The 24,861-nt window shown below is 41.6% G+C and overlaps 1 protein-coding gene across 3 annotated transcripts in view; it reads right to left on the reverse strand.

Moving 5' to 3' along the window:
• Window positions 1-253: 253 nt before the first annotated feature.
• nfxl1 (nuclear transcription factor, X-box binding-like 1) overlaps window positions 254-24,861 on the reverse strand; it is a 28,550-nt gene continuing 3,942 nt past the window's right edge. For 2 of the 3 annotated variants that reach the window (XM_050067413.1, XM_050067412.1), the window contains exons 5-25: window positions 23,297-23,427; window positions 23,129-23,173; window positions 22,270-22,403; window positions 22,019-22,104; window positions 21,818-21,893; window positions 19,598-19,695; window positions 19,336-19,450; window positions 19,023-19,147; window positions 18,782-18,904; window positions 18,138-18,228; window positions 12,952-13,072; window positions 12,698-12,854; window positions 10,690-10,781; window positions 8,655-8,676; window positions 8,112-8,234; window positions 7,753-7,907; window positions 5,993-6,062; window positions 4,347-4,451; window positions 4,134-4,211; window positions 3,974-4,027; window positions 254-1,337 (exon numbers count right to left, since the gene is read on the reverse strand). In XM_050067413.1, the coding sequence (XP_049923370.1) occupies window positions 1,143-1,337; window positions 3,974-4,027; window positions 4,134-4,211; window positions 4,347-4,451; window positions 5,993-6,062; window positions 7,753-7,907; window positions 8,112-8,234; window positions 8,655-8,676; window positions 10,690-10,781; window positions 12,698-12,854; window positions 12,952-13,072; window positions 18,138-18,228; window positions 18,782-18,904; window positions 19,023-19,147; window positions 19,336-19,450; window positions 19,598-19,695; window positions 21,818-21,893; window positions 22,019-22,104; window positions 22,270-22,403; window positions 23,129-23,173; window positions 23,297-23,427 (2,196 nt within the window). In that variant the 3' untranslated portion in view covers window positions 254-1,142. Of the gene's footprint in view, window positions 1,338-3,973; window positions 4,028-4,133; window positions 4,212-4,346; window positions 4,586-5,992; window positions 6,063-7,752; window positions 7,908-8,111; window positions 8,235-8,654; window positions 8,677-10,689; window positions 10,782-12,697; window positions 12,855-12,951; window positions 13,073-18,137; window positions 18,229-18,781; window positions 18,905-19,022; window positions 19,148-19,335; window positions 19,451-19,597; window positions 19,696-21,817; window positions 21,894-22,018; window positions 22,105-22,269; window positions 22,404-23,128; window positions 23,174-23,296; window positions 23,428-24,861 lie in introns of those variants that run through there. The other variant, XR_007571427.1, reaches the window with a different exon arrangement.

A 24,861-nucleotide genomic window follows, 5' to 3' on the forward strand; every position in this document is an offset into this window, starting at 1 on the left:
AAAGTTTTAAATGATTTAACAGACATAAATAAAAACACCTCCACATTACACTGTTGACTGGAACTCTCCATCATGATGTATAAATATAATGACTACCTTCAGTTCTTCATCGTCAGCTCTGGAGGAAAAGCGCCCCCTCTCTTTTCGCCGCTGTAAACACATTCAGCTCAGTACAGCACCATCACTTTAACTTCACTCATGTTTCTGAATTCATAGTTAAATAAAAAAAACGAAGATAAACAAACCATCAAACTTTTTTAAAGTTTTATATGTTTTATTTTTCAAATGTTGTGAAAAAGAAAAGACAAAAACAAAAAACATGGAAACTTTTTTTGTTCCCAAAGTAAAAGGTTTCTTTTCAGTATCTGATGGATCCGTGTTACTGAGGCGTCTTCACAACGAAATATAATATCACTAAACTTTTTTTCATCTGGAGCCAAAATCAAACACATAAACAAATATAAAACTTAACTTTGACTTCTACACTTGTGATTATTAATTATTGATTACTGATCAGTTTTCATTGATGTTGATTAAAAACTCAGTTGGTTGTGACCTGCTGCAACAATTAGTCGATTCATTTATTAACAGAAAACTGTGATAAATGACCTCCGTCTTTTTTTTTCCGGTATAATAAAACTGAAGATCTTCTTGTCTTTGCACTGGTGGTCGGACACAAGACATTTGATGACATCACCGTGGGCTCAAGGATATGCTGACGGATATTTCCCACCGTTTTCCGCTGTGTTTTCGTCCAAACGTTTCACTGACAGAATAATCAATGAGGAAAATGATCAGCTCTAGTTCAGAAATTTAACAGCGATGACTTTAAGTTTGTTGAATAATTTAAATTAAATGTTTATTTCATGTGATGTTTGTTGGCGTTGGTATGGGAACTATTTTAAATCATACTCAACCTTCACCTGACCTTCAGCAGGAAGAAACTTAACTACGACTATGAAAAACAAGACTTCTCTACAGGGACTAATGTTAAATTACAGAGTCAGAAACCGACAGAAAAAGTCACAAACAGGAAGAGTCAAACAAAATAAAACTGCAGGCAGCAATGGAAACATGACGTGAAGACAGAAAACAGAAAAACAGCCGAACACGTTTTCACGTGGTTTTGTTGATGCGTTGGTTCAGGGCGTGGTCAGGAGGTAGTAGGCGGCGGCGGACAGCAGAGCTCCACCCAGCGGGACGAGGACGAAGGCGGCACACCTCCTCCACCACCACCCTACCCTCCCCGCCTCATCATCCACCTCCTCCCTCCTCCCCCGCTTCTTATTCCTCCGACCTCCTCGCTGCTGACGCTTCTCGAACGCCTCCAGCTCCTCCTGAACACATGGACGTCAAATACAAACTCGATATGTTATTAATTAATAAAGCTTAAAGATTTAATAATTGAGGCTTAAATACAAGTTTCTGACTTAATTAATGCTAAAGAGACATTTATTAAGTTTTAATTACAGTGATTATACTGTAGATTAAAACTATTAAGGATTGAACACTGCAGTATTATAATGTAAGGTAGAAAAAGGGACTGTTAATTAAGTTATTAAAGCTCAAATACTGTCTGAGGCTGAATAACAGAAGTTATTGAGGTTTATCAAGTCGTTTTTTTGTTTTCATTTATCAAAAACTCAAATTAAGTTTACTACTCATTAAGAAATGACTCTTATTAAAATTTACCGATGTAGTTATTACCATTGAAGTATTAATTTATTAAGAAATCATTCTTATCAATATTAATTGATGTAGTTATTACCATTTAGGTAAAATGTATTCTGATTTAATGCCTATTTAGTAAGAACTCTTATTAACATTTGATTATGCATTTATTACCACTTAAGTATCAATTTATCAAGAAATTATTCTTAACATTTCACTGATTCACCATGTGAGTAATAATTTGAGGTTTCATTGCTTTTTTTTTTTTAATAATTCTGTTATCAGTACTGATGCAGTTATAACCATGCTTGTTTCTTAAGAAATTACTTTTATTAACAATTACTGATGCAATTATAACTATTTAAGGACATATTTCTTAATTTTAATTGCTTTTTCATCAACAGTTTACTGGTGCAGTTAAAACCACTTAAGTAATAATTCTTTAAGATCTGATTGCTTTTTTATTAATCATTTTGTAAGTAAGGTTTACAAATGTAGTTCTAACCATTTGAGGAATTTTATTTTAAAAGACTGAAATGCTTTTTTATTGCGAACTCTGTTAATTAACATTTACTGATACAGTTATTATCATAAAGATACTAATTCATTTTAGTGTAACTGCTTATTTCTTAAGATATTACTTTAACATTAACTCACACAATTATAACTATTTATAATAAGTATTAATTTATAAGATTTCATTGCTTTTTTAAATTAAGAAAACTGTTATCAATGTCTACTGATGCAGTTATTTAATTACTAATACATTAAAAATCTACTTGCTTGTGTATTAAGAACTCTGTTATTAAGGTTTACTGATGCAGTTATAACTATTGAAGCACAATTTATTTTAAACTTTAATTACTTTTTCATCAAAGAACTCTGTTAATTAACATTTACTGATGCAGTTATTACCATTTAAGTACTAATTTATTAAAATATCTAATTGCCTATTTCTTACTTTTAATTACTGTTATTACAGTTTACTGGTGCAGTTTAAACCACTTAAGTAATAATTCTTTAAGATCTGATTGCTTTTTTATTAATCATTTTGTTATTAAGGTTTACAAATGTAGTTCTAACAATTTGAGGAATTTTTTTAAAGATTGAAACACTTTTTTATTCCGAACTAACATTTACTGTTATAACCATTTAATTACTAATTTATTAAAAAATGTACTTGCTTGTGTATTAAGAACTCTGTTATTAAGGTTTACTGATGCAGTTATAACTATTTAAGTATTCATTCATTAAAGTTTAATTGCTTATTTCTTAAGAAAATACTTTATTGATGCAGCTATAACTTTTGAATTTTTTTAAGATTTAATTACTTTTTCATCAAAGACCTCTGTTAATTAACATTTACTGATGCAGTTATTGCCATTAAAATGCTGATTTATTAAGATTTAATTGCTTATTTCTTAAGAAATTATTTATATTACAGTTTACTGGTGCAGTTAAAACCACTTAAGTAATAATTCTTTAAGATCTGATTGCGTTTTTATTAATCATTTTGTAATTAAGGTTTACCAATCTAGTTCTAACCATTTAGGCAATTTATTTGAAAAGATTGAAATGCTTTTTAATTAAGAACTCTGTTAATTAACATTTCCTGATATATAAGATAGTACTTTTATTAACATCAATCAATCAATCAATCAATTTTATTTATAAAGCCCAATATCACAAATCACAATTTGCCTCACAGGGCTTTACTGCATACGACATCCCTCTGTCCTTATGACCCTCGCAGCGGATAAGGAAAAACTCCCCAAAAAAAAACCCTTTAATGGGGAAAAAAAACGGTAGAAACCTCAACTTAGTATTAATTTATTAAGATGTTACTGTTTTTTTCAGAAACATTCCCTGACACAGTTACAGATGTTTTAGTACTATTTTTTTAAGTTTATCATGAACTCTGTTATTATGCTGTTATAACCATTTAAGTACTAATTTATTAAGATTTAATTGCTTCTTTTTTAAGGATTTAATTGCATTTTAATTAAGAACTCTGTTAACAACAATTACTAATGCAGTTAATACCATACATGTACAATCCAGTATGAATTCTGTCATTAAGGTGTACCGATGTAGTTAAAATCATTTGTTAACATACAACATACTTGCTAGTTCAGATTTATGAGCTCATTAATTAAGAACTTAAGTGAACAGATTGACTTGTTAAAATAAAGTCCTGTTTACTGACTGAAGTCACAGTTCAGTTATTAAAGACTTAAATACTGATTAATTGACTTTAACTAGTTCTTATTAAAAACATTTAAATAATAAAGTGTAGACTCACCTGAAGTCTCTTCTGCTCCTCCTCCTGAGCTGCTCTCTGCTCCGCCTCCTTCAGCTGAACACACACACACACACACACACACACACACACACACAGAGGTTAGTGTGTATCCAAGTGTGACACACTCAGTCACTGTACATGTGTGTGTTTGTTTGTGTACCTGGCTGACTTTCTTCTGCTGGTCTCTGCAGGCGTCGTCACACTGAACCGACTGATCCGACAGAGAGCACGGGAACTCCTGTGCACACACACACACACACACACACAGAAGATGAGTATGTGTTGAAAGACAGCAGCTGTGAACGTTACAGAGAAACTACAGTCTGTGTGTGTGTGTGTGTGTGTGTGTGTGTGTGTGTGTGTGTGTGCGTACCTTCTTGATCCTCTTGCAGGGACACCTGAGCTTCACCTTCTGCTGACACTTCTCCTCACACACACCTGGATGACACACCTGCTTACAGCGGTGACCACAGCTCAGCTACACACACACACACACACACACACACACACACACACACACACACTGTGTCACACTGTGGTTCTCAGTGAGGCAGAGCAGATCTGCAGACAGTGTGTGTGTTTCTCCAACATGATCCTGTTTCATCAGTGACTCTGACCAATCAGAACACAGAACACAGACTGTTGGAACGACTCAACGCATTACGTCTCACACACAATTGCACAGGAACACAGTGATACACACTAATGCTCTAAAATACAGTGTGTTTTATCAATGCACAGTGTCCTGGTAAAACACAGTGTCCTGGTAAAGCACAGTGTCCTGGTAAAACACAGTGTCCTGGTAAAGCACAGTGTCCTTTTAAATACATCTCACATACTGTACACAGAGAAACAGTGAGACACACTAACGCTCTAAAATACAGTTCAATTAAAGAAAAAAAAGTACTGATGCACAGTGTCCTGATAAAACAGTGTCCTGATAAAACACATTGCTTCTTGATAAGATACAATACACCCTAATTAAACACATTACACCCTGACAGAACTCATAAAGGGTGACTGATTAATATACTAATGATAACATAATTCCAGTGGCAGGAGCTGTCCACAATCCTGGTTCTGACTGAGGTCCAGCATGTATGGATGTGTCTCTGTCCACATGGAAGGTAATGATCATTAAATGGTAAGTTATCATCACTTCCACTGGACTTTACATCAGCATCGTACAACATACGTGTTGTATATTGATAAAAACTGGTTTTGATGTTTACTGACTTTTTAAATTCTGGGCTTCAAACATCTTGATCCTTCACTTTTACCATCTTTGATGTCGAAGAAAACTCCAGATTCTTTATTTTTCAAGCATCTTGTTTTCTTTTTAACTGAACTGGAAAAATCAATTTTATCAGCTGAAGCTGTCAGAAGGAATCAGTCGGGGCTCGCTGTGCAAACTTTCCACTGCGCACGTTTGTTATTCCAACTCTGTGTGTCTGTGTGTGTGTGTGTTGAGGCTCTAAGGAGCTTAAGTTACTGCAGACTGTGAAAACACACACACACTAACACACTCTTCAAACAAACATCTGACTGTGTGTGTGTGTGTGTGTGTGTGTGTGTCAGTGCCAGTAAGTGACAGAATGAAAACACTAAATCATTCCCAGGTGAAAGTAAAACACACTCAGAGAGATACTAAGTGTGTGTGTGTGTGTGTGTGTGTGTGTGTTGTCTGGCGCCACGGAGCTAAATTGATTATTGGAGAGAGAAGAATGGGGAGTATTGTGTTACTGCTGCCATGACACTGACAATTATCGATTATTGATCATGAAGGAAGGAAAGCAGAAGAAGCAAAGGAAGGAAGGAGAGAAGGAAGAACAGTGTGCTCTCCTAACACTATTTTCTGCATGGTGACAGTAATGAGACGCAGGTGACTCCACTTCTACAGTCTGATAAACAAGTCCCATGATGCAATGGGGCCCTTTTCGAGGTCTCCATAGATGGGTGTTGGTCTTGTCTGTGTGTGTGTGTGTGTGTGTGTGTGTGTGTGTGTGTGTGTGTGTTCACCTCTTTAGGACACTGGTTGTTGCAGGAGCCCAACTCCACTTTCGTCTTGTCATCAGCTGATGTCAACTTCCTACAGAGACAAAAACAATCGTTCATATTCAATATAACTTTATTGGTAATCAGATTAATGTGTGTATCGATAACAAAGGAGCTTGAACCTGCAGTAACTGATGTTTGTTTGTTTCCAGCAGAAACATTATTATATCATGTTTTAAGTTGTGATCAGTTTCTTTATTCCGTATCCAACAGTTACAGAGCAACAAGATGAGTCATTAGGAGTCATATTTAAACCATCTAAAGCTCATGACGCACGTGCTTTTTGGGTGTGTCCAATTCTTCTTTTGCTAGTTAACTGGGCCATTATATGTGTGCAAAGAAGATACAAGGGTCAAATGGGTTGTTTTTAGTCCCTTAATTTATCATAGGTGTGCTGTGGGCTCAACATGAATTCAGCCAATCAGAGTGTCGTCTCCTTTTCCCTTTAGAAGACAGGCGCACCGGGCACACTGCTGTTTACATGACGGATTTGTCAGAAGTGGAGCAGCGAGGAGTTGTCTGCTGAGTAATGCAGTTAGAGCAGTGATGTCACTGCAGATAATATCAAAACTAAAAAGTGTGGATACAAACCTGACAGAGGAAACAGAACTAAACATTAAGCTTCTGAAATAATCAACCAGGTTAAACTGCTCCTCGTGTGTAAATGTGTACAGCTTCTCCCTTAGTCTGACAGCAGCTCTTCTCTGATCTCTGCTACGTTTACATTTTACAGAATATACAAAGCAGCAAATATCTTAACAAAAAACTGTAGTTATAAACCTGACAGAGAAAACAGAACTAAACTTGTAGGTCCTAAAAAATAAGTTATGCTGCTTCTGTTTCTTGCTCTGCCCTCTGCTATGTTGACATTATACACAATATCACTGCAGCGATTATCAAAAAAAAAAAACTGTAATTCTAAACTTTTAGCTTGTGAAATAATGGATCGATAGTACTTTATTGATCCCAAACTGATCCCAATAATCAAAGTTTCGCTGCTCCTCCTGTGTAAATGTGCACAGCGTCTGTCTTGTCTGACAGCAGCTCTGCTCTGATCTCTGCTATGTTCACATTTTACAGAATATACCTGCAGCAAATATCATAACAAATAATTGTAGTTAGAAACCTGACAGAGAAAACAGAAGTAAACTTTTAGGTCCTAAAAAAAATAAATTAAGTAACGCTACTTCTGTTTCTTGCTCTGCTCTCTGCTATGTTGACATTTTACACAATATCACTGCAGCAAATATCATAACAAAAACTGTAATTCGAAACTTGACAGAGCTAAAATTTTAGCTTGTGAAATAATGGATATACAGTACTTTATTGATCCCAAACTGATCCCAGTAATCAAAGTTTCGCTGCTCCTGCTGTGTAAATGTGCACAGCGTCTGTCTTGTCTGACAGCAGCTCTGCTCCGATCTCTGCTACGTTCACATTTTACATAATATACCTGCAGCATTATTGTTTCTGCCTTTATTGATAGGTCAGACAGACGGGCAGGAAAGATGAAAGAGACAAGGGTTGACACACAACAAAGAGCCATGGACTGGAATCGAACCTGTGCCGCTGCAAAGAACTCAGCTGATATGGGGCGCACACTCAGCCAGAGGTCGCCTCTTCAGCCACTCTCTAACCTGCCGTTACTCTTTGATCAGTCACTGTCTGATGAATCACCTCAGTAGATGTAAATAAACATATTTAAAGTGTGTTAGTGTACTGACGTGCACTCCACGTAGAGCATGCTGATCTTGCAGTGGCAGCGCTGGCGGATCATCTGGCTGCAGGTGGGGCAGTTGCCAGGGTGACAGGGGCGGGAGCAGGGGTGAGGGCAGCCGGGAGGGCGGGACTTAGAGCAGGCCTCCTCACACACCTCACACTGCAGAGAGACGGAGAGATGTGATTGGTCAGATCAGTTTATAACAGAAACCAATCATTACTGCCCTACAGGAAACAGCTTTGTCAACTTGTGTGTCTTTTAGGTGTCGATAAATATTTATTAACACATTTTTCACCAACTCCACATTCAGTGTTTTAAAGCATTGCTACGTATCATACATAAAGTTCCTATAAAGGTCCTCACCTTGTTGCTGTTGGTAACCAGGTGACACTCGCGGCTGCAGTTGTGGTTTCCGCAGGTCAAAGGTCGTCCACAGGGTCGTTTACAAGAGAATCGTCCCTGACGGTGACACGACACAGGGCTGACCTGAGCGACACACACACACACACACACACACACACACACACACACACACAGTTCAGTCCAGACGTCTTTATTAAGTATCTGTGAGTTCTGACCTCGTCTGTAGGTGAGTGTGTATGTTGAATACAAAGTGGGCCTAAATGGGATGAAATGGAAGAGAGGGAGACAGAGAAGGACACAGCAGACGAATCGAGAGAGAGAGAGGACGAGGTCATCAGGACAAACTAATAATGTAGACGTTTGGAAAAGAAAACACCACCGAGAGGAGAGGAGGAGGCGGGAGAAGAAGGGGGAGGAAGTGATGAATCTTAAAACGACAGCTGAAGATTTTACATTACAGTGTGTGTGTGATGACCCGGGATGAACTGGTGATACACTGGTTAAACTGGGAGACAAACATGACGGAAACAGACTGTTTCTCACCTCGTGTTCTCCAAAACAGGCCCTGAAACACAAACACAGAGAGACTGACTGTAACCATTGACTCCCATTTATTTTCCAGACATACTGTAATTAATGTTTTTAATTAAATTCTAGTAACAGTGAAGCAAATGTGTTCTCGACCAGTTTGAGGAACATCATGGATTACTGTCCAACATTCAACAAGACCTTAACTTCATGTCATTTAAAGATTAAAAATAAAAAATAGGAACAATAATTAAATCATAAATACATTAAAAATGTACAAATAAATAACTTTATTTGTGCATTGTGTAAATATTTAATTCACACTCACTCAATTTACTTGTTTGTTTCATTCACATTATTTCATTTCAAACATCACATTCACTCCTATTTCTACCCTTTATTTCCACTCATTTCAGTAACTTGGAAAAATCACAATATTTTTTGTTCCATTCATCCCATTGACCTCCATTCACTTTATTCTTGGCATGATCACTTTAATGACTGAAACCTCACATTCACTTCCGTTATTGTTTAACTTTCATCCAGTCACTTTCCATTGACCTTAATTCACTTTATTCCTTTAATAATCACTTTAATGACTGAAGCCTCACATTCACTTCCATCATTTCTTTACTTTAATTCATTTATTTTCTGTTTACCTCCATTCACTTTCTTCACTACTCCTCTTTATTAACTGCATTTTCTTTTTTTAACCTCTATTTTAATTCTAGTTTTATATACCTGTTACTATTTTTATTTTATTTCTTATTTATTAATCTGTATTTATTTTTGTCTCTGTGCTGCTGCACCATCTGAGTTTCCTCTCTGAGGATCAATAAAGATTTCTCTTATTCACCGTCTCGTTTCACTTCATCTTTAATTTAAATAATCTTTATTGGCAGGAACATCACTGCCAAAGATAAATTACATATTGTCTAAGACAAGGAAACTAAATTAATTATTTTATTGACTTCACTTCTTTCTCAGAATCATCATCATTCACTTCTGATCTGTTTTCACTTCCATTCACTTCACTGTTCAAAGTTGTGATATTTGTATTTCTGCCGATACCTGATTATTTACACTTTATTATGGCCGAATGTTGAATGACTGCACAGTAACACCTGTGAGGTCGACACACACATATTAAACACACAGATTAACACACACACTGTGTCGGTCCTGTTTGTGGCTGTTGGCCTGAGTTTCCTCAACGTCAACACGCACTCGCACACAGATGGTTGGTGTTGGTCGCTCACTGCGTCACAGAGCTGCAGGCAGCTGGCAACACACCCAGACGACACACACACACACACACACACACACAGCATGCAGTGTGTTTTGTAATCTCAGGTCTAATGATCCATGACAGGACCAAAGGACTTTGAGATCTGTGTGTGTGTGTGTGTGTGTGTGTGTGTGTGTGTGTGTGTGTGTGTGTCGTCTGGGTTCCTCGTGGTGAAAACAAAGAACAGTCATTTAAATGTCTGCAGCAGTCGACACACAGAGAGACTCCACCTCCTGTTCAGTTTCATTTATTCACCTGTGTGTTCATACTGACATATAGTGAATGTTTTCCCATCACTCCCCATGATCCAGCCTCTTTTTTAGATCTCTGTTTATCTGCTGACAGCCTCTCACCCTCAACCAGAGCTACAGACAGTACCCTCTGCCTCAACATGTCAGCAGCTACACACTGATTACTGCAGGATAAATAAATGGTAGAGTGATTACACGGGAAGGTGAGGGTGAGGAGGTGATGGGGTGGTTGCCTGGCAACAATAAAGGCATTTTTTCAATTTAAAAACAAAACAAAAATGGCAGTCTGCCTTGTGATTTGCAGCCTGCAACACACTTCCTGTGTGACCAGGAACAAACTGTCAGCTTGTCTTCACCAGGTCATTCCCCTCAGCTCAAAGTTCTGTTTGATCTGCTGAATGTGTCACAGTATTCATGTGTTTGAACGTTCATGTAATCTCTTTTAATAATGTGTGTGTGTGTGTGTGTGTGTGTGTGTGTGTGTGTGTGTGTGTGTGTGTGTGAGACCTACGTTGGTATGGGCACTTGACAGGGCGGACAGGGCAGAGCTTTCTGGACAAACGCTGGTTCAGACGGCTGCTCCCACGGACCGGCCAACTGCACCTAAACACACACAGAGGAAAACATCCAAACATAATTTCTTCTCGCTGACAGAAACAACAGGAAACTGATGACAGATCAGATGACGGTGCTCTGACACACAAACATAAATAAATAAACGCTTTATCATGCTGTTAGTTAGTTTGAGATCAACCAAACAAAAACAATCACTTTAATTTTACAGCTGAAGAAGGTGGAGCTCATTTTCCTTGATGAATCATTTGGTCCACAAACATTAGTGCACAGTGAGAAGAGCCTGTTACAGAATCACAGAGTCTGAAGTCACTTCACAGTCACTTGTTTTGTCCAATAAACATTTCCAAACCTGAAAACAGTAAATTCATTTAACATTCGACTGAGGAGAGCAGCAAATCTTCACATCAGACAACCTGAAAATATCATATTTTGTATTTTTGCTTTAAAATAAACTGAAACCATGAAGTGATTATCAGTTAATAGCTGCAGATCAATTCTCTGTCCATATCTGTTATTAATGTGAAGCTGCAAAGTAACTATATTTATCACATATACATATATAATTAGGGCTGTGACAATACAGGTATTCATGTTGAACTGTTCAATACGAGGCTTTCAGTTCGGTACGAATCACAAACTGAACGATCCTGTTACATTTGGAGAACTAGTGCCATCGCTCCGCGGTTATATGACTCTGCCCACCAATTCAGTATATGTTCAATTCAGTAATATAGTATATAAATGTCTCCCCTTCTGTTCCTGAGATATGACGTTAAAACATGATGATGTCACAGTCAAGCTGACCTTTGACCTTTTGACCTTCATTATTTTATCCTGTTAGACATTTGTGTCAAGTTTGGTCAGAATTAGAGAATGAATTCTGGAGTTATGGACAAAAACATGTTTTGTGAGGTCACACTGACCTTTGACCAAAAAAGTCTTATCCGTTTATTCTTCAGCCCAAGTGGATGTTTGTGCCAAATTTGAGGAAACTCCTCCAAGGCCTTCTTGACATACCCAAGATCACAGTGACAAGGTCACCGCTGACCTCCAATTTTTAATCGGTTCATTCGTGACTCAATGTGAACATCTGTGCCAAATTCAAAGACATTCCCTCATGGTGTTCTTGAGATATCGTGTTCATGAGAATGAGACAGACACAAGGTCACGGTGACCTTGACCTTTGGGATATATGATTTCATCACTTTATTATTTTATCCTGTTCGACATCTGTGTGAAACTTTGTCATAACTATTGTGTGAATTCTTGATTTATGTCCCAAAACATATTTTTCAAGGTCACAGTTACCCTTGACCATGAAATACAGTTCAATTTATTCTTCTTCCAAGTGAATGTTTGTGCCAAATTTGAAGAAATTCCCTCAAGCTGTTCTAGAGATATTGCGTTTGTGAGAATGAGATGGACGCAACATCACAGCGGCCTTGACCTTTGACGAGCATGGGCCAGAAAAACAGATGGACAACCCAAAAACATCATGCCTCCAGTCACGGCTATCACCAGCGCCGAGGCTGGAAGTCCAAACTATGTTTGTTTTCGTACATTTAATATCTTGAAATCAAGGAAATTTTTAACTGTTTGCTACTTTAGTGCCTGATGTGAGGCAGCAGAGCGCCATCTCCTGGAATGTTGTGTTTGTTCAGAATCTGTGGTTCGAAGTGTCTCTAGCCTTTTACATGGAATGCCGTGTTGTTATTTCACCTCGCCGTTCTGTAAAAACGGTACAACAGTAGAGTGGGGAGTCGTCTCGTCTTCAGGTCAGCAGCAGAGGTGTTAACAGCGCCGTATTAACGTCTGTGCTAACAGTCTAAACATCAGTACGGGATGGCTGTGACATTCAGTTAAAAAGCAGCTAGCAGCAGTTAGCAGTTAGCAGCTAACTCAAAGTAAAAGAACAGCGGCCCAATATGTCCATAAAGTCTGACCTGTTGGGACTTGACCAGCACGCGGTCGTGGCAGGGCTGCGGGCAGGTGTGGCTGCAGCCGGGCAGCGGCAGCAGGCAGGGCTGTCTGCAGGGGGGGCAGGGCCCGGGGTGGCAGCGGTGGCTCTCTCTGGTCGGGTGGTGGCAGGATGGAGGACACCTGGGGGGGAGGGGCGGGGGCAGCAGGGTGGAGGATGTGGTGACTGAATCAAGGTTACAGGTGAGGCGGAGCAGGTGATGGTGCTGTGGGAGTTTACCTGCAGGTCTCTTTACAGCGAGGAGGTTTGGTGCTGCGTTCTCGCCCGCAGGGGACGGCCAGGGCGGTGGAGCCACAGGAACATCTGACCTCCACCGACTCGGGACAGGGATAACAGCTACCTGAAGGACAGGTGAGACGGCTTCAATTATTCACATATACACATATATCTTTTCGGTGGTTGTCTTTATAATGACGGGACTGTGGGTCGTTTAGCTACGGATATTTCTCGACCTCAGCAACGTCCTCATCGTCATTTTCAAGTGGTTTTATTGTTGGTGCCGCTGTCACAAAGACAACAGGATCACTTTCTGTTTCCTTCAGAGCCGAGCGACTACCAACATATGTTAGTTACGTTCCCGTGACGATGTCATGTATTTGCTGTGAGTTAAAGTCGGCAGTATTTCTGAACAAGGTCTTTGAGGAGTCTGGATTTTGTCTGTCGACACTCTCTCTGCTTCTATAAAGAGTCCCATCAACATAACACACAAGTGTTTACCAGCAGATAGCACAGAGTGTGTGTGTGTGTGTGTGTGTCACAGCTGACACAGATAACACCCACACTGGCAGGTTAAATTCCAGTCTTTGGCTCCATGTTGAACGACTCGCAGTGTTTCCAGTAGATCAGCTGTGGTGGTGGTGGTGGTGGTGGTGGTGAGGGCAGTGTGGATAACTGGTACATTTTAATTAAATAAAAGCTAATAAGTCAGATAAGCATAAATAAAAGCCTGATCTCATGAAGCAAAATAAAATAAAATAGTAAAAGAATTTTTAAAAAATCACCTATTTCGTATTATTTATCTTTTATACAGGATGCAACAAACAAGGCGACGACCTAACTGAGGTAATCGTCGTCTCACAGGTGTCGGACACTTCGGTGCTCTTTAAGACATTTTCAGGATCCATTTTAACCACATTTAAAACCCCTGACGCTCATTCGTGCTTCAGCTGAATTTGAGTTGCTACAAGGAGCTAAGTGAAGGTCAGTTTCTGTCGGGCTGCCACTGCAAAATATATCAGAAACACAGTGTGGTGAGTGCTGGTCCATGGTGATGTTAGCGGACTCTAGGGCTGCAACTAACCATTATTTTCATTGTGGACTAATCTGTCGATTATTCCTTCGATTAGTCGACTAATCGTTTCATCGAAAAATGTGTTAAAGTGTTGAGCTGCCGATATCTGAGTGTAAGAAGCTGCAATAAGAGTATTCTGGGGGACTTTTATATGAAGAATGACTCAATGATTAGTCGACTACCAAAATAGTCACCGATTATTTTATTTCAAGACTAATCATTGCAGCCCTAGTGGACTCCATTTCTCAGCTAACGTTAGCTCCATTAGCGCTGTAGCAGAGCTGAAGACGGACACAGCACTTACGAACAAGCTTAACGTCACATCCCTCAGATTTTCCCAGAAAATTCGTCCCAAATCTTCTGCAAAGAAATCAGTCCACAGGCTGTTAGAGGCAACAGAGGAGGTCGAGAAAAGTCTGTCTTTAAAATCACAACCTGTTCATTAATTAGCAATGAAAAAGGATTAAAACGAGGGCTGCACAATTAATCAAAATATTATTGAAATCACAAGATGGCCACGCGCAACATGTGTCACAACATCCCATAATAAATGAAGCATTGTGGTGTCACAGAGGAGCCTCGGCCTACACATCATATTCCTGAGGTAAGACGGTGCCACCAGGACGCTGTGATCCCAACAATTAACACAAATTCAGCAGGTCCCAACGAATTCTGCGGAACTTCGGAAGTTCGTCTAACTGACTGAACTTTACAGCAGATTTGACTGTTTAAACGGGTAAAATCTGATTTCATTGCAGAGTCGGACCGGCTGCAAGGCTCCTGCCCAAGCGGCAAAATCTCAGGTGAGTCTTCAGCTTTAAACAGAAACCACAGAGTCAGCAGCTCGTGAGGAAACAGGAAAGCTCGATCACCACGGGTCTGAAGGCGAGTGCGACGGACAGACAGCACATTCAGGGTATTTGATCGCAGAGAGCGAGCTGGAGAATATTATGTTAGAATTTGTTTACTCCCCAGTATCGGTGTCTGTCACGGAAATCCAGCGCTGGGTTCACAAAGATCACAGCTGTCAGTTTTAACAAGCGCAGACGGTGACTTTCTGATTCTGGATCAGTTTGAGATCAGTTCAATAACTCTGATTTGTTCTCCATGGCAACAACAGCTGAGACTCACGGTCGACTTTATTTATCCAGGATCGTTAAAAGTCGTCATGTGAACTCACTGGTTTAGCTCATCAATAATAAACACACACACACACACACACACATACACAGAGGGCACAGTGTCAGCTGTTATCTGCGTGCTGATGTGCGTTGGCAGCGGTGCGACCTTCTAAAAAAGGTCAGAGCAGCCAATCAGCACGCAGACACACAAATAAATTATCTTTAATCTATTCAGCCAATCAGGAGGCAGACGGGCGCATAAATTATCCTTTTTATCGTTCAATCAGGAAACAATAGACACAGGAAGCTGCCTGTTATTGTATACACACACACACACACACACACACACACACACACACACACCGTTAATAAAAGGATTAATGATGTTCAGCAGGAAGGAGAGGTCAACTTTTTCCCACAATCAACTGTGTGTGTTATCAGCTGGAACAAATGTCAGCACACACACACACACACACACACACACACACACACACACTTGAAGAGGTGTTATGGGTGAGAATTTTCCTGCGTTTGACCTCTGACCTTCCACCAGCTGTGACTCCGTCAACAAATCACAATGTATCTGACAGACAGTGATGTGATGTGACGTCCTGTGAGTGTGTGTGTGTGTGTGTGTGTGTGAATTGTTTTATAACAGAGACACAGGGAGAGGTGAGGTAAAGATCAGAGTCGGTGGAAAGTAGCTCAGAACATGTACTGAAGTATAATTTAAGGTACTTGTACTCGAGTATTTCCACGTTCTGTAACTTCATCCTTCACCACATGTATCTGACAGCTGTAGTGACGTCTTCCTGTGTGTGTGTGGGACAGATGAGACGCTCCGACAGCTCTGCACTAACATGATCAGCTTCTCCTCCATATTGATCACACACTGATATTTACTGAAGAAAGAAAGAGACCTGTGGGCTGTGATTGGCTGGTCCTTGTCACATGACACGTGAACTCATTTTATCTCAGGGTGCAGCTCTGGTATTTGAGCGCACCTGCTGCACGTCTGCACTACACACAATGATACTGAGGGCGCAAAGATCGCAGCATGTGTCCGACTCCTTATTATAGATGGATCTAACCAGCAGCAGTTCAGAAGACTTATTTCTTGTTCATTTAAGTTACATAAAAGTCATCTTGTAGTTTTTATCTCACTTACTCTGTTTATAATTTGTGATAAGATGAAGACAATCGTCATTGATGTATTTCAGTCCAGAGAAGAGCTGTGTGAGGGGCGGGGCCTCTCAGCCTGCTGCATGTGTGAGGGGCGGGGCCAGCTCTGCCACTGTGTCACACACACACTTCACGAGCTGATGCCGACACGGTGTTGCCACTGGTTCAACAGCTACAGGGGGGGTGTTCCAGAGAGCGGGTTCAGTGAAACCTCTGAGTGTGTTAACCCTGAGATGAGGGAAACTCTGGGTTTTCAGCTCCAGACAGAGAGGTAAGTCAAACTCTGGGCAACTGACTCTGTGAACCTAACCTGCTCGCTGGCAGGTTTTCTATAAGAAACCCTGAGTTCACCGTGTCTCCTCCCTACTGCTGAGCCTGAAGCAAGCTGGCAGACACACATGGGTTGTTCATATGTAGGCAGAATTAATTCACAATGCTTTACGCCAGGAGAGGATCTTCAGACCCCGTTTAGATGTGCTGTCTTTCCCCAATGAATATCTGTTTGAACCGTACTGTTTTATATTAGACTCAATCATTTACGGGCCACACATGTCAAATCTGACACACCACAGACGTGCGCTCTCACACGCTACGTTTTTTTGTGAACAGTAGCTTTTTATATGATCTTGGTGGCTTACAGTAAATAATGAAAGGCCTGAAGGGCGATCACACAGAAATCAGACGCTAGAAACGCGACGCCAGTAAAACCATTGTTTTCCCATGATACCGCGCGTCTGACCTGCGTTCAAGCGTCTTTTTAGACGGGCGTTTTTCTGGCATCTTTTTAGACGGGTGTTTTTATAGACGCTTCTTTTTAGACGCTTCTTTTTAGACGCGCACTTTTATAGACGCTAGACGCTTCTTTTTAGATGCGCGCTTTTATAGACGCGCGCTTTTATAGACGCTTCTTTTTAGACGCGCGCTTTTATAGACGCTTCTTTTTAGACGCGCGCTTTTATAGACGCTTCTTTTTAGACGCGCGTAGACGCTGAAAAGTTAAAATATTTTCAACTTTTTGAGCGTCAGACGCCAGTAGCACCATTCGTCATTGTCGTCATTGGCCCAGGCAGCCAATCAAATCCTCCTTCCTGTTTTGTTGTGGCAGCTACAGCAGTTACGAGTGACAGACAACACAATGCAATCCAAAGACGAGAAATTTATCCTGACAATATTTGATTTTGAAGAATTATACAACACATGCACACCTCAGAACTCGAACAAACACAGGAGGAGACACGCATGGAGCTGTGCGAGCAGCGCAACGAATTTGTCTGGTAAGTACTATGTAAGTGACGACGACTAGCATATTATCGTCGTAGCAGCTAGTTAACTTTCAGACAGTGGGATATGTGAGAGGACTGGTGACCTTATTTCGTAGTTCACAGTTTTTGTGCTGCATTTTCATGTATGAAAAATGCTATATAAACAAAGTTGGATTTGAGCTTGTGATAGTTTCATGTAAGCTACTGTCTCTAAACAAAGTTGGATTTGAGCTTGTGATAGTTTCATGTAAGCTACTGTCTCTTCTGTCTTTGAGGGAAACACTATATTCAAGAGGAGACATAGGGAGATGATAGGAGGGGTGTGTGTGTGTGTGTGTGTGTGTGTGTGTGTGTGTTGCGCACGCACCCCATACTGCCTCTCTCTCCTTGGCAGCTTTAGCGGTGTTACTTTGTTGGCAAACTGATTTGTGATGAGGGCTGGGTGATGTCACGACCATGTGTGATGGGTCGATATATTTTGAAGCAAGATATAGATTTAGACACCGGTCATGTTGTGTTACATTGTGTGTGTGTGTGTGTGTGTGTTACCTTGGTGACAGCCGGAGGGACACTTGTGGTTGCGACACCCCAGAGTTCGACCGCAGCTCTGGTCACACGGAGGGCAGTTACTGGGGCAACACTGGAACACAAGGCACCATGGGAAACAGAGTTTAAACAGACTCCTGCTGTTTCTTCGTCTTTTCGTTTGTCTCCACAGCGACGGAGGATTTTCCCCCGCGTCTAAAGCGAGTTAAAGTTTCTTAAGCGTGCGGAGAACATCACAGGTGACATTCACACGACATTCAGCAGGACGCTTTGAGTCCACACGGATGAGAATCACATGTTGTTATCAGCGCGCAGAGTTAAAGCTCGTCCCGTCACATCACACACACGTCTGATGCTCAACCTTTAACTATCAGATCACACTCTGATTAGACAGCATCACTCTGACATTTACACCAGCACGCACACACACACACACACACACACCATCTTCATCATCCTCTTCATCTAAACATGAGGCTCAACTTCTGGATCCTGACATTTGGATCGTTTGATGATTCTTAACATGACTCACAGATGATTTCTCCTCTGGATGTGTCAGTGTGTTCAGCCTCAGTGTTGGCTGACATCACACACACAGAACGACGGACACATGGATTATGATGAGGATGATGATGCTGTGTACTGACCTTCCTCCTGCACTGGTGTCTCTGACAGCTTCTGGTTTTTGGACACTTGGAGTCACACAGGTATTCTTTATGACACGGCATCAACTTCCTGTATTTACCACACCTGCACTCCTTCTCCACCTCCTGACGGACACACACACACACACACAGACACACAGACAGACGGACAGGTTCAGTGTGTTTTCTGTGTATGTGTGTGTGTGTGTGTGTGTGTGTGTGTGTGTGTGTGTGTGCATCTCACCTGTCTGCAGGTCTCACAGCTCCCTCTGTGACATCTCATCGAACAGGTGTGTTTTCCACATGACAGATGCCGGTCACACGTGTCTCCGCATGGCAGCACTTCCTCTGTGCACGGCAGAGACGACTCTACACACACACACACACACACACACACACACACACACACACACACACACACACAGAGTAGAGATTAGATCAGATTAAAATGAATTTATGTGGAGTCACTGGATCGATTCAATAAATCCTTCAAACAGATGAAACATTTTAAATAAATAATGTTCCTGTGTGTGTGTGTGTGTGTGTGTGTTTCTCACTGGTCTTGCCGCAGGGACAGGATCTGCTGACGGAGCGAGGACACGGAGGACAAACTCCATCGTGACACAAAACCTCACAGGTGTGATTCCCACAGGAGAGAGGAGAGCCACACACCTGAGAGGAGGAGGAGGAGGAGGAGGAGGAGGAGGAGGAGGAGAGATATTTGGTGACATTCCTGGGACTGTGATTAGAGCATGAAATATACTGTGCAGCCCTACAGAGGCCTGGAGAGCAGGACACAGTCACAGAGTGCAGTTTTACCTGTTGACAGTTCCACTGGGGGCTGGCACAGGGTCTCTCTGCTTTCTCTTTCCCACACACACACCTCTGAACACTGACTCTGGGACAGGGAGAGCACTCTGACACACAGAAACACACACAGGAGTCAGTCAGGCTGAACTTGTGCAGGACTGCTACAGCCTGAGTCACGTTAGATTTAAGACTTTTAAAGAAAAGAAAATTTACAACCAATTTTACAACAAATCAAAAAACAAAACATGAGGCAGCATCAGTTCCTGAGGGTCAGGGAGCAGGTCTGGGTGCTGTCACATTATTACAGTTCACCAGGGTGTTTAACAATCCACAGTTTTATTATCAGTACTGTCAGAAACATAGACAGCATTTGCATGTAGTTCACATCATGCGCCACCAGAGGTCAGTGTGGTGCAACAGGCAGCTGAGAGGACTGTGAGTGCAGAGGATAACGTTACAGCAGAGACACTGCAGCTGATTTTCACCTCTAAAGGTGTCTGCACACCGAGTCCGTTTTTTTTTTCATCCAAAATTGTTGCACGTCTAAAAATAAATACGACCTCACGTTATGTGAGTTGCCACACTGACTCTGAAACTTTCATCCGTTGTTGCAGTTTTAAGAACAGGTTTGGTTTTCCGTGTCTTTTGTGTCCGTTTAGACTAGGGATAGACCGATATGGATTTTTTAGGGCCGATGCTGATACGGATTTTTTTCCATCACCCTTAGCCGATGACCGATTATGGACTGCCGATTTTCTTGAGCCGATATTTGGGGCCGATACTGCTTTTGCTCCCTCAATTTACATTAAAAAAATGACACAATGATAACAAATATTACAGGTCTCAAGTTTAAAATAAGAAACATTTATTGAACAGTAAAAAATACTAAAACAAGATGGAAAGTTGAGGTAGAACAGGTAGAATATTATTATTATTATTATTATTATACATTCAAATAAAAAAAAGAGTTCAGTGCTCTTAAATCTTCCAGTAATGTCTTTATAAAATAAACAAATATTTAAGCTGAAGCATAAATAAAACAACAACTACTGTACACAGTAGGATTCAACAGCTTTGTTCAACTTAACCACATACTTTCAAATGAAAAAAAGTGCCAGGAAAAAATAAATCCGCGAACCCACGCGCGTATCGGCCGATGCCGATACAAGAAAAAAACTCAAATATCGGCCCGATATATCGGCCGGCCGATGTATCGGTCTATCCTTACTTTAGACACATCTGACCACGAGTCAGTGAAGAAAATGCGGCGGTGGGACACAGCTGAGACGAGACAGAGGAACAGGACGCACAGTACGCTTTCATAACTCATTTTCAGTGAGGTCACGCTGACCTCTGACCACCAAAATCTAATCAGTTCCTTCTTGCAGGGATGCAAACAGGTGCATGGTCGAAAAAGAGAGAGCTTATGAGTAAAGCATATAAGAGGAGAGGAGAGGGCTCCATCTGATCTCTTCATAAACTAAAGTTATATTATTTTGCGTGTGAGCACACTAGACCGACCAGAGTCCGAGCCCGGCCGGAGCCCGCAGCTCGGCACTGTACACACAGTCAATGGAGCGGAGCCTGTGTTGCGTTCAGGCGTTGCAGCATTGTCATCTGCTCATTTCGCTTTAGTGGAATTATTAATGAGACTCTTCCACGTCCACGCCAACGCCACAACCCCTCATGAAAAAAGCGAGAGTCGCCGAAAAGCGAGCTGTTTGCTCCCTGTTCTTGACTCACAGTGGATGTTTGTGCCAAATTTCAAGAAACTGGTAGAACTCTGTATTCTTGAGATGTTGCGTCCATGAGAGTGAGACAGACGTAAGTATGTACAGGAGAACAACATGGTAACATAATTCCTCTGGCCATGGCTATCACCGGCGTGGAGGCATAAAAATTATTCATAAATTCATCCTTCTGATGTCTGAGTGTTTTTAAGAGTTTTACAAATTAATTTAAGACAATTTAAACCAATAAAGGCTTTATTTTTAGATTAATTAATTTAACGCCTTCTAAGACTTTTAAAGAACCATGTTGTGACGTTTTTAAACCAACAGTGAGGACGTGTTGTTCAGTCCTCTCTTCTTCAGACGCCTGTTTGAGTGTCCAGGTGACAATTAGGTTGAGGTTAAGGTAAGGGAAAGGTTGAGGTTAAGGGTAGGGTAAGGGAACAGGAAATGCTTTATGTCCTCACAAAGATAAAAGAACAAGATCTTGTGTGTGTACCTGTGTGACAGGGCTGCGTACAGGTGTGCTGTTTGCAGGGTAACAACTTGCTGCACTGCTGCTGACACGACCAGGCCTGCGGAGACACACACACACACACACACACACACACACACACACACACACACACAGTTGTAGAAACTGTAACTCAGTCTAGTAACACACTGAAACAGCAGCTGTTTAAATCTTTTGAAAGTGTACCTTGTTGCTACAGCGACGGGGGAGGGGCTTAGCTTTGCCACACATGCAGGAGACGGACACCATCTTTGGACACGGCGGACAGGGACCTGAACACACATTCAGACACAAATCAAATGTTGAAAATACCGACAGTTTAAAAAACAGCAGATTCATTAACTGTGACAGACTTTAGGCCCCATGACATTAATTATCCTCATTACTCCTGTAATGACTGGAACTGTGTGTGTGTGTGTGTGTGTGTGTGTGGTTACCGGGGTGACAGAGCAGCAGACAGGTGTGTCCACAGGTGGGTTTGAGCTCCTTCTGACAGACGGAGCCGCAGGAGTGAGGAGCCAACCAGGGATCAGCCGGAGGATCCTGCAGCTTCCCACAGTAACACATGTACCTGGTAATAAATGCAGTCTTCAATAAGTTTTGTTTTGTCCAACAAACCAACAACAGACTCATATGAGTCAATCAATCGATGATCAGCTGTTACAGTTTGTTCCTTCAGTTAACAGTTTAAACATTTAGATAATAAAACATACAAAACCACATCCAAAGATATCAGAAAATAATTCTGTTTAATCACAAACAGAATATTTCCTCTGCCTGTTTCCATGAAAAGACTTTTATTTTGAAAGAGACCAGCTGATCTGTGACACGTGAGGTGAACTGTGTGGAGTGTGGAGCCCCCTGCTGGACGGCTGCAGCAGTGACAGGCTGAGTCCAGTCGTCCACCCTCTGGACCTGCAGACTGAGGCCTCGAGGACGTCAGTGAGACGCTCTGTGACGTGTTCACTGTCATCACGTAAAGTCTACGAGGGCAGAGACCGCAAGCTGCTGACTGACTGACAGGCGTCAAGTCTGTTTCACTTGTTGCCGTGGAAACATTCAAGCGACAACTCATGTGCGAGGTGATGACTGCTGTTAGAGTCGTCTGCTCGTCTGTCTCTGCAGATGTAAATCCACAAATAGGCTTTCTGATGTGGTTAAATGTTATTTCTGGCCGATCAATAACTGTTTTACACATTCATGTCCGTACTGCAATGAATTGTGGGTAATTAAATCACTCAGACCCAAACTGGCCAGCAGTAGTCAGACAGCCTGAGCAGATGCAGTGATGCGTACCTGTTGGGCGTGGCACTGGGGGGATACTCAGCTCGACACTTTGGACTGCAGAGAGGAAACAGGGAAACGTTACAGACAGAACTGAAAGGAGTCTGACGACCACAGGAGCTGTGACAGGAAGTGACTGTGGATGTCAAAGTTAAATTCAACAGCGGAGAGCTCCCTCACCAGGGCCAGGGGTGCTGCTTCTGACCAAAGTCTTCATCAGTGACAGAGGAGACGAGGAAGGCCGAGTCTTTGGCCCATTTCTGAATACAGGGGAGGTGGAAGAGAGAGAAACAGCTGGAGCAGCTCCACACCTGGAGACAGAGGGACAGAGGTTAGCTTTGACTGTCCTCAGAATACAACATCACCCCCGTCTTTTTACACAGACCTGAAGAGTATTAAAATTCTTCAGGTCTCAGTGAGGCGCAGCTGAGGTGTGAGGCTCCATGAAGCTGCTGCAGACGACTGCATGGATTAAAACCAGAGTGAATCTGTTCTGTGAGGTGTGCGAGGTAAAGACATGACTGATGCACTTCCAGTCTGGACACTTTTTCTTCTGGTGACTTCCAGTCGTTTCCACACTGACGTAGTGTCTGAGCTGACTGTGATCAGGAGGTGGAGCGGAAGGTGGACGGTGTGACACCGAGGAGAGACGCCTGCCAAGCTGCAGACTGTTCAGCACCACTGAACTACTAACCCAGTCGTGATTTAGTGACCAGCGGCTCTTTTTCCAGCTGATGTTTAGGCACCAAACATGAGTGTCTTTATGTGACCCATGTTTCCTCTGTCAGCTGCTTTTAAGGAACCACATGAAAGTGTTCCTCGGGAACTTGGTGCTGTTTTTCCAGCTGCTTTTCAACTCACCAAACTTGTCTGTTTTTTAGTGACCCATGGCTCCTATGCCAGTAGTCTTTAGGGCAACAAAACTTGGGTGTTCTGTAGGGGTGTGCGCAATTCATCGATTCTGCGATGCATCGCCATGCAACACGTGACGATTCAGCATCGATTCATTAATTACTGAATGCAACACAGCTGCAGCACCCAGAACAAAAAAAAAAAGCAGCGCGCGCTGTTGCCCGGACAAGTTAGCCAGTTGCAAGCGGACCACCACAAGCACACGGGAGACTCAAATGATGACCGCCAAGGAAAGAGCAACTCACTTGCCTCCGGGATTACAAGCCAGTGTATGGAAACATTTTGTTTTGTGTGTGTGTGTGTGTGTGTGTGTGTGTGTGTGTGTTAGGGGTCCTGAGATCATAAACAGTTATGAAAAATTAGTATACGAAAAACATTTTTTTTTTTAGGGTGGAGGGGGGTGATACTAAGGCCCAATCCCAATTCCTATCTTAACCCTCAATCTTAACCCTCAGTCTCAAAACTCCGCGCTCCCGTGAAGTGCTAGTGCTGTCCCGATTCTCAGAGTGTTGAGTTGAGGGTCAAGAATAAGGGCTGTATGGCCCTCACTTTTAAGATTTTCCAGGACCACCCTTGGTTGTGAGTGCTATCCCAGAATCCTTTGCGTATCATCTACCGAGCCCAGCTGAACCCAGCCGAGTACAGACGATTCAGTCAATGCAAGATGGCGGCGACAAGCGTAAGAAAGCAGAGTTATCAATGTGAGTATTTTCCTCGTTAATAGTTGTTTTAAAATTATGATAACCATTGCATTATCTTAGTTTAACGTCATTTTATGGACTATAGACCTCTTTGTAGCGTAACACACATATTCTTTTGGCTAGCTAACGAAG

The sequence above is a fragment of the Epinephelus moara genome, chromosome 17 (assembly GCF_006386435.1).
Source record: "Epinephelus moara isolate mb chromosome 17, YSFRI_EMoa_1.0, whole genome shotgun sequence".
Lineage (NCBI taxonomy): Eukaryota > Metazoa > Chordata > Actinopteri > Perciformes > Serranidae > Epinephelus > Epinephelus moara.